At 40.9% G+C, this 11,622-nt stretch overlaps 1 protein-coding gene across 2 annotated transcripts; it reads right to left on the bottom strand.

Moving 5' to 3' along the window:
- Nucleotides 1–159: 159 nt before the first annotated feature.
- On the bottom strand, nucleotides 160–11,607 carry pan3 (poly(A) specific ribonuclease subunit PAN3). Of its 2 annotated transcripts, none has more exons than XM_056738110.1 (18): nucleotides 11,021–11,607; nucleotides 9,880–10,001; nucleotides 9,119–9,191; nucleotides 8,958–9,028; nucleotides 8,397–8,538; nucleotides 8,004–8,233; nucleotides 7,826–7,930; nucleotides 7,671–7,728; nucleotides 7,215–7,373; nucleotides 6,802–6,918; nucleotides 6,575–6,676; nucleotides 5,669–5,834; nucleotides 5,264–5,351; nucleotides 4,460–4,599; nucleotides 4,070–4,199; nucleotides 3,127–3,191; nucleotides 2,884–3,022; nucleotides 160–2,019 (listed from the first exon to the last, which is right to left on the bottom strand). In XM_056738110.1, exons 1-18 carry the CDS (start codon nucleotides 11,364–11,366, stop codon nucleotides 1,879–1,881), a joined length of 2,394 nt encoding a protein of 797 aa, XP_056594088.1. In that variant the 5' UTR covers nucleotides 11,367–11,607; the 3' UTR covers nucleotides 160–1,878. The 2 variants fall into 2 exon arrangements, with proteins under 2 accessions (XP_056594088.1, XP_056594089.1); XM_056738111.1 differs by having other exon boundaries at nucleotides 11,457–11,605.
- Nucleotides 11,608–11,622: the final 15 nt, after the last annotated feature.

Here is an 11,622-nt window from a genome sequence, read left to right as displayed (position 1 = left end):
CCATAAACTGTGACCAAACGCTAGGTCACTTCAGACCTCACCGTTTTTTTCCAATGCTGTGGTCATTTTTTGGGCAGTATATTTGTGGTACTTGTTGGAAAGTGTTAGACTAACTTTAGTGAAAATTAACACAGTTCCAAGAATGACAAACCAAGAATGTTATCTTTTATTACTCTTTATTAAAATACTGCTGTACACACAAATATCGCAAAAATGTGACAAGAAACACAAGGGCATAAAACTTATTGGGATGGAGGAGAAATTTTTTATGTGTGTCTATGATCGGAGTGCATTCTAGCTGAATCCGAGTACATGATGAGATCAGCCTGTGCTGGCGTTGAATGTAAAAAGTGTTTTATGTGCCTTTCTGTCGTTTTGTGGCGGATGAGGGGTTGGCACCATGTTGTTTAATCTGTTCACTAAAAAAAAAAGAAGAGGACAAAAAAAAATACTACATTAATTTACAGCATCCCCACTGCAGCTGTGCCCCCAGAACCCGCAAATCACTCCACCACAGTCTGACTCGGTGATCGAGCAAGTAACCAATGACAGATCAGACACATTCAGTCATCGGCTTCAGCCTGTCAAGATTCGACCTGAGGAAATTTGAAACTGTTTCCAGATCAGATGTTGCCATCACATAATATGTAGATCAAATAATAGTCAAAATAGACAAGCGAAATGCAATCCCAAAACCCAATCCTGCTTGGATTGTACAGAAGAGATTACACTAGTGAGTTGAGATATCCCATAATGCATCCCTGTACAACAGTTTGGCGAGGAAACAAAACAGTAACAACACAAAACAGCTCTACTTAGATTCACTAGATCCAAAAAGAGACCAAAAAGGCCGACAGAGACCAAATCATGGACCAGAAGGATTAAGGAAAAGCAGACACTTTGGATGCTCCACAACAGAGGCATAAGAGGTCCCTTGCTAGTGCGGTCCAGTTCTTTGGTTCCCATCACAAGACCCTGACTAAAAAGACAACAAAAATCCATCCTGTCGAATTCCGATTTTGCATCTCATTTCAAAAGCATCCGTAAATCAAGGATGTTGCAAAACTCTGAAATAAAACAATTTAACATCGCGAGGAGAAAAGCACCCCTTTGTCAGCGCCTGCAAATCATGTGAAATTCTCCAAAACACTCCCACACAACCAGTAGCACACCCGCCGCCTGTAAGTGGGCCGACTTCTGAAAAAAGAGTCAATACAGCATGGGAAGAGGGGAATACTACTCATGCCACACATTCATAAATGGTCAGTCTTATTGATTTGCTCACCCGCATGAACAAACCCAGTGGTCTGTCCCATCTATGTAAGAGTCCAGACAAAGAGCTTCAGGTGAGGAACCCCCACACGCCACCAGTGGTCTGTCCCAACTCATAGAACCACTTTGAAATTGGGCGAGATGATGATGATGTTGCAGAGAGACACTTCATTTTCTTTAGTCTTCTTGATTTCTTCCTTTTACCCGATGTGTGAAACCACAGTCCCCAATCCACCCAGTGGGACACGCACGCAAAATCACTTAAAAAGGAACTTAAAACGTTTAGTGCATCCTCCAGAGAAAAAAATAAAAAAAATTAAAAATAAAAGTCTTTTATTTTTGACGTTGTTCCCGAGTCTAAAAAAATTAGATCACAGCATTCAGGACAGTTCATAATTCTGCAGCTGCGGTGTTTGTGAAAACTAAAAAAATACGCTTTAGAAAAAAACTTTTCTGGACAGAACAGTGTATCTGACTGGATGTGAGCTACCAGCTGGCTCCGCCCTGGTTGTGAGATCATCATTCTGCACCTATATTCCAGGCTGTAGTGCAATGTGCTCTTTAGTTCAGGCAGTTCCAGCCCACTACCGCGTGGACGCGCGGGTGCTAGAGCGGACCGTTAGTGGCACCCAGGAGTTCCTGAAAGGTGCTCTCAAAGCATCGCTTCAGGTCCGAGTAGGTCACCACAAGAACACTCTTCTCATCCCGCGACACGAGGCTGATCTTCTCTGGTACTCCAGCGTCCAGCTAAATAAAAATTTAAATGGAAAACGATTATTCATAATTACAGGAGCCATTAACAAAACTAAAGAAGCTCTTTCTACAAGACTCCTGGACTGGTTCTGCCAAAACACAACATCTGAAGGAGACGTGGGAAAGAACTATCAATGTTCAAATCACCAAAGATGAATATGTAACAAAGTTAAAGCAATGCAGTTAAAAATCCTACACAGAGCTCATATATCTCCCTGCCAGAAGCAGAAATTCAAAGACGATTGCTCCTCATTGTGTCCAAAAGGTAAACTAGAGGAAGGAGATCTTGTTCATTGTTATTGGTTTTGGTTTAGTAAATTCTGAGTTAGGACGAGAGATCAACACCATTTTGGCTGTTGATGTTGTGTGTGACCCGTTGAATATGATGCTTGGAACACATTGTAATTTCATTACAGATAAACATAGAAAGGTGCTTTATAAGCTTCTAGCATTCTGTGCAAGAAAATGTATTTTATTAAATTGGACATCAGAAAAATCCCCATCAATAACAGAGTTATTCTTGAATATGCTTCTTTAGACTACTTGACTTTTGTCACTCATAGGAAAGATCAGACATTTCACAGAAGGTGGGAACCATTTCTGACATATATGAGACTAAGCAATTCTTCTATCTTCTCTAGAGGGTTTGTTTAGGGAGATATAACCTTATAATACCGAGATTGCTGCATTCAAAATTGTCTATTGCTTTACTGATCTAATTAAGTGGTGAGCCGATTATTTTATTGCATTATTTTTTGTATGCATTTACTTTTATTTATTTGATAAGTTGAAAATCAAGAAATATATTATTTATAAAAATTAAAAAAACTAAAGGAACTAACTTGCAATTAGGCTCACCTTGTTGAGACAGGACACGATGTGACTGAGGTCGATCCAGGGTGTGCCCGTCTCGGTTACCTGGTGGAACAGATGATCTCTCAAGAGCTTTAGCAGGTAACGGTCGCCAGTCTCAGACCATGTTGGATCCTTCTGGAACCTACAAGGACACAGCAAACTCACTGGTTTAAAATGTTCTTTAAAATGCGTACATGTCAGTCGAGAAGGTCCATTTCGAGCAGCTAAGAATTTCAAGAGACTTACTCTGGTCTCTCATTGATGGTCCCCAGTTTGGCCAGTAGGCGGAACAATCGCCCATTTTGTACCTCCTGCAATCACGAAAGATCACAGACACATTTACAGCTTAGACTATGACAACATATTGTTAAAAAAAAGATTAAACATAAAAAAAAATGATGTATGTAGACAACACATGGCTGCCTATTTTTTCTTGGATATAGATTTATTTTAATAGTCCTTTTATGTTTGCGTGTTAATAATTTTATAAACGCATGTCATAACTGTAAATACAGACAAGAATCCAGATCATATTTAGGTCTATAAAATAAAACATGACACGTCAAAACATAATGCAAACATTAACATACATCATAGTTCAAGTATATACACATGACATTTACATTACATTTAGTCATTTGGCAGACGCTTTTATCCAAAGCAACTTACATTGTTTTATCCTATACATTTCACATAGGTATTTGCAATCCCCTGGGATCGAACCCACAACCTTGCGTTGTTAACGCAATGCTCTTACCACTGAGCTACAGGAAAGCTACATGAAGTATGCATGTTTGTTCAAGAAATCGGGTGTGTTTCACACGTTATTTGTAAGTGGTTAGAAAACAGCAAAGCAGAAGAGACAACAAAAACAAGTCCAAATATGGACCACACCTTTCCATCCCTTCTCGCTGACATCTGCTTACTAAATTAGACACATTCACTCAACCCATCCTTACATTGATGACATCAGTGCAGTATCCATGTGTTAAGTGAGGCAAGACAGTGATTACAGTGATGCTCTGACGCTACTCAATATACAGTAAAGAAATCCTTTTATACCAGATATGAGATTGAAAATCTTCACTTCGAGGCAAGTCAAACTAAAGTTTGTGAGTGAGTTTCATAAACTGGATTAAATGGAGAAAAAAAACAATCTGTCTGAATGCAGGTGTATAAAGGCAAGTACCTTGGCCAGGTCTTCTTCAATGACATCGTTCCTCATTTGAGAGGCGTCTAGCTGAGTGTAAAACCGTGCTCCGATCATGGGCATTATGTCATTGACGCTGCGCAGACGGCTCTGTTCTGATAGAAGGTACCTGCATCCAAGAAAAACCACAGAACGTGACCAAGAGCATGACTGAGTGCTTCTGTTAGCATGATAACCTTTCTTAAAGGAGTAGTTCACTTTCAAAATACATTTTCATGATAATTTACTCACCCCCATGATCATGAACATTTATTTTGAATGTGAACTACTCCTTAAAATGGGACATTCACAACACAACACAAACTATCATGGTGGTCAACAAGTTCTAGGGTTTCAAAATATATGAGCAAGGGAGAGATAGCGGCTCACAGAATGAGGTTCTTGAGGTCAGATGAGTAGTTGATGGACACAAGCTCCATGGCTTTCTGCAAATTCTCCCTCTGAATGCCAGCTAGAGAGTTACACGCGAGAGCCAACACCACCTTCCCCAGAGAGATCAGATCTGCTTGCTGAAGGAAAGCAGACACAAAGAGAGACAATACTGATTAAACCACATAACCCGAAGCATAACCCTACACATATCCTACACAAGCGAGGACAAATATTTCCTATGTGATAACAATGACTGATTTTAAAGGGACAGTGCACCCATCATTTACTCTCATTTCAGTCCAAACCTATCTGACTTGCTTTCTTCAGCATAACGTAAAAGATATTTTGAAGAACATTGGTAAACAAACACTACCACCCATTGGCTTTCGCTGTATGAACACAAAACCACATTTCTCGAAATATCTTCATTTGTTTTCCACAGCAAAAAAAAGTCGCTTCCGAGTTAATACATAATTTAAGAATGAAAATTCAATGAACATTACCAAATTAAATAACTTCTGTAATAAAACATCCAATGTTTCAGAGTCTATCTCCGATTATATGCACATTTTCCAAAATATAGATAAAAGCAGGACTAAAATAAAAGATATGCAACTTTCCATCCACATATCAGGATTTATAAAATAGATTTTGCATTAATATGTTCACACCCCATTAATACTTAGGTTTTATACCTGAATGTTATATACAAAACATTATGCAAAATTTGCATAAATATAGTCAAGAAAAAGGGTAAGTGATGATGAAAAGACATCATGGGTGTAAAGAGATGTTCAATACCTGGTACTGGGGCATAAGCGCCAGGTGGTTGGTCTGACTATTGTCAAATGTTAAGACATCAAACATTCCTACACAGTTGACTCGCAACCTACGGAAAAACAACAGACATTCAGCAGCAGCTACGTCTGCATGTGCATTCATTTGTCAAAACGATAACAGGTACTGTGGAATAAAGGAAGAGAGAAACACTAAAACTGGACTTCTCCATTCACTATTTACAGCTCATAAACATTTCATTGGTCCCCATCTGATGGGCCTCACAGAACGACCTGTGGTTTAAGAGTTTAAAACCGTACTTCAAATGTTTTGAATATCCGCAACCATCGTGAAAAACACCAACAAGTCCACCCATAGTTAATCATTTACTAGATGTTTTTCTGAACTTATGTACACGAGTGACTGTACCGTGTCTTTCCAGTGATGAGGATTTTGCTGGGGTCCATGACCCTGCAGGCCAGGCCGGCCGTGTGAATGGTACGCAGAGCTGAGCTCAGCTGGACGATGTAAGCCCAGATGAGCGACTCCGGTAACAGACCCGCGTGTTGCCGGGGAGGAGGGAGCTCATGCTGCCCTGATGAAGCAAAATATTGAAGGTTATTTTCATTCTTCCATTCCTCTACAGAACGCAAAAGAAGATATGTGGGTAACCAAACAACAGCGGTACACATTGACAATTAATGTCAATGGCTAACATCGTTGTTTGGTTACTGTCATTCTCCAAACTATCTTTTGTGTTGTGCAGAAAAAAAAAGAAGGTTATACAGGTTTAAAATGACAAGAGGGAATTTTCCTTTCTTACTAAGCGATCATTTTAACAAGAACAAAAAATAAAAACCAGGCACACCCAACAAATAGCACAAACTTCAAACAAAGGACTTCAAACTGTCCTCATAATGATGTTTTTCCTTCATTTTTTGCCAAGCATACCGTAAACATCCTATAAAGCTTTACAAACCACTGCCCTACAACTACTTTCTGCTCTAGCCAGCATTTTACGTCCTAATAACAAACGTTCTCACTAAAGAAGGCGTGTTTTGGTCCGGGCCTGCATTGCGGTTAATACAGTCGAATGTTTTGCAGCTGTTTATAGCCAAACGTCACCCTGCTGGGTTTTGCTTCCTCTGTAACTCTTGAGCTTTGCAGGTACTGAGCCCACCTGAGGTGGGATCGGTTTCAACCACTCCTTCCTCTTTTCTCGCTTTACGCTCGCAGGGACTCAACTGCCACACATCAGATAGACACACATTCAGCATCTTACGCCTGTATCCTCACATACGCATGCAATGTGAAACCGCGTAAGAAACGACTCACCCCACTTTCTCTTGGTGAAAAACGAATCCGCCGCAGGATCATTGAAATGCCTGCTAAACATGGTCTCCGCACCCGCATGGAAGTCATAGGAGAATACGAGCGCTGGGGACGAAAGGTGGGAAGAAACACGCAGACGGCAAAAATGAGATGCGTAACAGCAAAACAAAACAAAGTTGCGTAGTGTCTGGGCGTTGCATAATCGGACAGAAACAAACGCGTATACTTACAGTGGTCTCCAAACACTTTAGTGGTGAAGACCTCCCTGAGGGTCACAGTATTGGAGTGCTGAATTTTCTTCCACATGTCTACCAGCATCATACACTTGGTGTTCACCAGCCTAAAGCCTGTGTGCACACGTTCAAAAGTCATCTTTGTGTGAATACAAGGGTAGAAAAAAAGGGGCGGCAATATTACGGTTCCAAACAATTACAGGACTTGCTTTCTAATTTGAATGGATAGTCATACGATTCAAAAACTCAGTTGGGTTTTATGACATTCAACAAAACTATTTTTGCATTAAAAAAATGCATTTTGGTGAACAATTTCTAGGAGATTCTCTTAAGTTCATGGTGGCTCTTAAGGCCGTTCAAAACCCATGCATGCATTTCCCTTAAACAAACGTAAATATTGAATGCATCACCATGTATCCTCCTGAGGCAGTAAGGCAGGTCATCTTTACTATTGACTGCCTTGTAACAGGAAGTGATGTAACTGAAATTGCTGGTTTTCTGAAGACGGTTGGGCGGCGGTGGTTCCAGGGGAAAGAGGCTGTGGTAACTGTCTAACTCCGATGGCACTCCTGTTGGAGGAATGGAAGACCCAACCTTAGTTTCACAACGTGTTCTAAAGCCTCCACAAAAAAACTAAATTATAGCAATAAACAAAAATGTTGGATAATGCACAGGTGGATATTCATGGAGGCGCAAGTACATACAAATCCAAACGAAACAGAACAGACAGGATGTGGTTTTCTCAGAAAACAGGTGAATTCAAATGCACTTGCCACAAAGCAGACATTATAACCGAACCGTTAGGAGTCATGCTGTCCTTCGAATCAACAAGAACCATGTTGAGACAAAACAAACCACATCCTTACCAGGGTTCTCAGACTGATCAATCTGTGCCATTGTCATCAAATGTCTGTTAATCAGCTCCTACAACAAGAGTGAAGATAAACAGGTTTCATGTCAAAACGCAAGAATAAACTTGAACTTCTAAACAACAATGAACGACACAGATAATACGGATTACCTGTCTGAGCTCGTCGGCCATAAAAAATGATGGTGCGTTGGCCTTTGGCTGCATGTACGCCACATGAGGCGCTGTTTGCGGGTACATGTGATACGTCGGAAACACCTGAAAATGTAGGGCGTTAATCTGGCATGAACAACCGAAGATCACAACCATCTCAGATTTATATGGATCGTACCATTCCGGCTAATGGAGCTGGGGTGTTATCCGTATAGAAGTACGTGGTCCCTCCCACGGTCTCCTTCTGAATAATGTGAGCTCCGCCGCCCTGGTCAGACGCAGTGGTGGGCACCATGTAATTGGCAAGGTTTGGGTTGGGTGTATGGCTGCGTCGCCGCGGGGCCGGAGAAGTGTGAGGGGTGATTTTAGGAGAGTGGAGAGGAGACGATCCGGCAGAAAGGGACATACCTGTCCAAACAAAAAGAATAATTGCACGTTACAGGCCTATCAAGGCCCAAACACACCAACCTGAAGAATCTATCATGTAGAAATTATACGCAGAAGATTGAGACAACAGACAAAATGGCATAAACCACAGGTGATGGTCATGTGGTCATGTTGAGTCACTGACCAGGTGCGAGAGCAGCCGCTGTGGAGCTGCTTAGGCCAGGATGAGGGAAGATGGGGGATGCGAACGCTGGTACAGTTTGAGACATAGAGGCCATTCGTGGGGGCCCTTTAGGGACGAATTCACTGGCTGTAGGGTTAGGTGCCTGAAAGAGAACCGCAGATGCTCACACACACACACACACGCACGCACGCAGAATGGTGCTTTAATGCTAACAACTGCAAAACAATATCACAGTGTTACCATATATGCAATACCATACAGAAACCAATGTGACTATAGTAGAATTGTTTATTATTTTATTACAAACATTATTGTTACTTGTAGTTAGATTGGATAGTTATTGTGGTTTTACTATAGTGGTATTTATACAATGGTTTTACGGTTGCTGTGGTTGTAAAAAAACGGTTAATTTTCATTATGCCAAATATTTTTATTTCCTCACCCCTGTCAGAACTAAAAGTGGATCTTGTTTATACACTTAAATGAATTTTGTCACAAAATAACAAATGATCACATTACTGACGTGCAGATGTCAATAGGCATTGTATAGTGTTTGCTCACCTTTCTCCTTTGCGATATGTTCAAAGCACCAAAATCACTGAAGAGAGATGACGTCGGGGAATTTACTGGATCTAAAATGTCAGGGTTCCAAAATCAAAAGGTTTTTAAGTTACTTGCAAATGTACCGTTGTAACAAATATTTCAAACAACTCTTAGCTCACCATGAGGGCTGTGGCTAAAGCTCTTGCCACCATCATTCAGTAGACTTGGAGAACTGCTACTGCTGGTCATCCTCTGAAACATATGAGGGTCAAAGACGTTAAGATGTGCCCATCAAAAGAAATTTACAAAAGTGATTTTTATGTCCGTAGAAAGCACATTAAATGCGAGTAAAATGTCTACGACATGGTTTCAACTAAGTTTTTAGAGAACTAAATGTCAAAATTGGGTTGAAATAATTCAGTGTAACACAATATTTATGTACAGATTCAAACAACTTGCTTATTCTGACTTGTACCTGATAAAAGAATAAGGGAGCATATTACATTTTATTGTGCTTTAAATTAGTACAAAAAATCTTAGTTGTATTTTATAATTTTTTTATTTGCCACTATCCTAGATTTTGCACATTTCTGACTAATTAGCATTTGGGGTGAAAGTAAATAGTCTTAAAATATCATAAATAGATTTTTGTTGTAAATTTGCCTGACGATATTGTTACACTATGACATTTTAGTGTGCGTCTTCTGTAAATCAGGGAAAAATCTATATTTATTTTTTGCCCAAAAAAACTAAAAATGCAATTACTAAAAGCAGTATAACACTTGTTTTTATGCTTAAACCCTTTTTCCTCTTTGACCCATGAACATTGTCCCGTTATGCATATCCACTGTCTATATTCAGTTGGACAGACCCGGTTGCCACTTGCCAGCATCATCTACTGGTTTCCAGTGTACTAATGGTTCTGTGTATGAACGCTTACCTGCATCATTGAATACTTGGACTCTGGTGGACCTCCAAACCCGTTGACCCCAATAAATGTGCTGCTGAAGTACGAGTTGGTTAGACCAGCATCATTCAGGGCACCTCCCTCCATTCCAGGGACTGCACAAAACACGTTAAATTGCCGTATGAGCTTTTAAAATTAAAATTATGAATTAAGATGAGAGTTATTTTGGCAAGTATGCTTGAACACATGCAAAGAATTTTTCTTGGTTACAGAAACTTCAAGAGCACAGAGCACTGATTCAACACGGATTAATAAAGATCTGCATAAATATACAACTGCCAATAAGCAAGTTTAAATAGACCACTTATACCTACAGCACAGATACAAATATATATATATAAATACAATTTGCTTTAACAAATAACGAATAAAATTCTGTTTTAACAAAAAAAATTCGTGCACTTTTTTTTCTCAAACTCAAGGTCCAGAGAGCCGCACACTGCAGAGGGAACTAATGATAACTCAACGGCCAATCAGATCGCCGCGTGTGAATGACGTCAACAGTTTGTCAGTCGCCGCGCTAAACGTACTTTCTTGATTTGCGAAAACATTCAACAACCTTGAAAGAGTTCGTTTGCTGACAGTTTCAATAAAGACTTTATTTACACACGAGACTTCACGATTAAAAATACATCTAAAATGACTCCTCGGTCGCCTTTGTGTGTAACTATGTCTCTTGTAACATTGTTGCACACGACGTAACACTGGAGATACATTTTAGCAACATGTGTTTCAAACGCACTCAAGACACTTTACGCAAAAGAATAAAGCTCAAAACAATTCAGACACGTCCGCTTATTATATTTCCGTTTTCACCATTAACAACGACAGACACCTTGCACAGCTTAAAATCTAAACAATTCGTGCATTAGTATAAACAAGATAAACTCTGATAAATAATGGTTTTAATTAACATTTTCCCCAGTGTTGTTATCCTCGCGTTTTAGCTTGGGTGCTACAGTGTAACGTGTTGATTCGCCGTGTTGTTTTGGTGGCGAGCGATAGGCCGCACTTACATCCACGGCCTCGATTTAGACAAAAGCCACCGTGTGGCCCCGCAACTAAGCAACAACAGTCAAGGGGATGCGTTAGGCCTTACAACAGGCACACTTACTGGATAATAGTTGTCCTTCCATTGCAGCTACCGCGGGACCGAGAGAATCGCCCTTTTTGGGAACGTTCGCAGGAGCTCCGCTACCCACGCCGCCTCCGAGCGCGTAACCAGCCGCCGTCACTGCTCCCCCTGCCAGAGATAAAGACACTGGGCTTCCTCCTCCAGTGGCAGCACCACCGCCGTGCAAAGAAAGGCTCGCCATGGATGGGTCGTCGTGTAGAAATTGGCATTCATCGCCATAAAAACAAGTCTTGTCTTTCGCGTAGTAACGACAGAATTTCACCTTCACGCAGGGTATCCCGACACCCCCGAGCGGAGCAGCTGAAGCTGGGAGTCCACTATTCATGGCACCGCTGCTGCTGCTCCCGCCGGAAGACGCTCGCACATCGATAACTCGGCAGCAGTATATTTTAAAACACTTGAAAAAAATGTATACCTCACTGGACGAATAGCGATAAAATCAGCGTCCTCATCGAAGCAGATCAGTAGTCAGCAAGATCCGCACATTTGTCGCCATGCGTTGATACTCGTTCTCGGTGTCCATTGCTGGCCTACCAGTGCATCAGCCTGGCGTTCGGCTGGGATCATGCTGTTGTTGTTGT

This window comes from Triplophysa dalaica, chromosome 23 (assembly GCF_015846415.1).
Source record: "Triplophysa dalaica isolate WHDGS20190420 chromosome 23, ASM1584641v1, whole genome shotgun sequence".
Taxonomy (NCBI): Eukaryota; Metazoa; Chordata; class Actinopteri; order Cypriniformes; family Nemacheilidae; genus Triplophysa; species Triplophysa dalaica.
The sequence above is the reverse complement of the archived record's forward strand: the minus strand, read 5'-3'. Positions and strand labels throughout refer to the sequence as shown.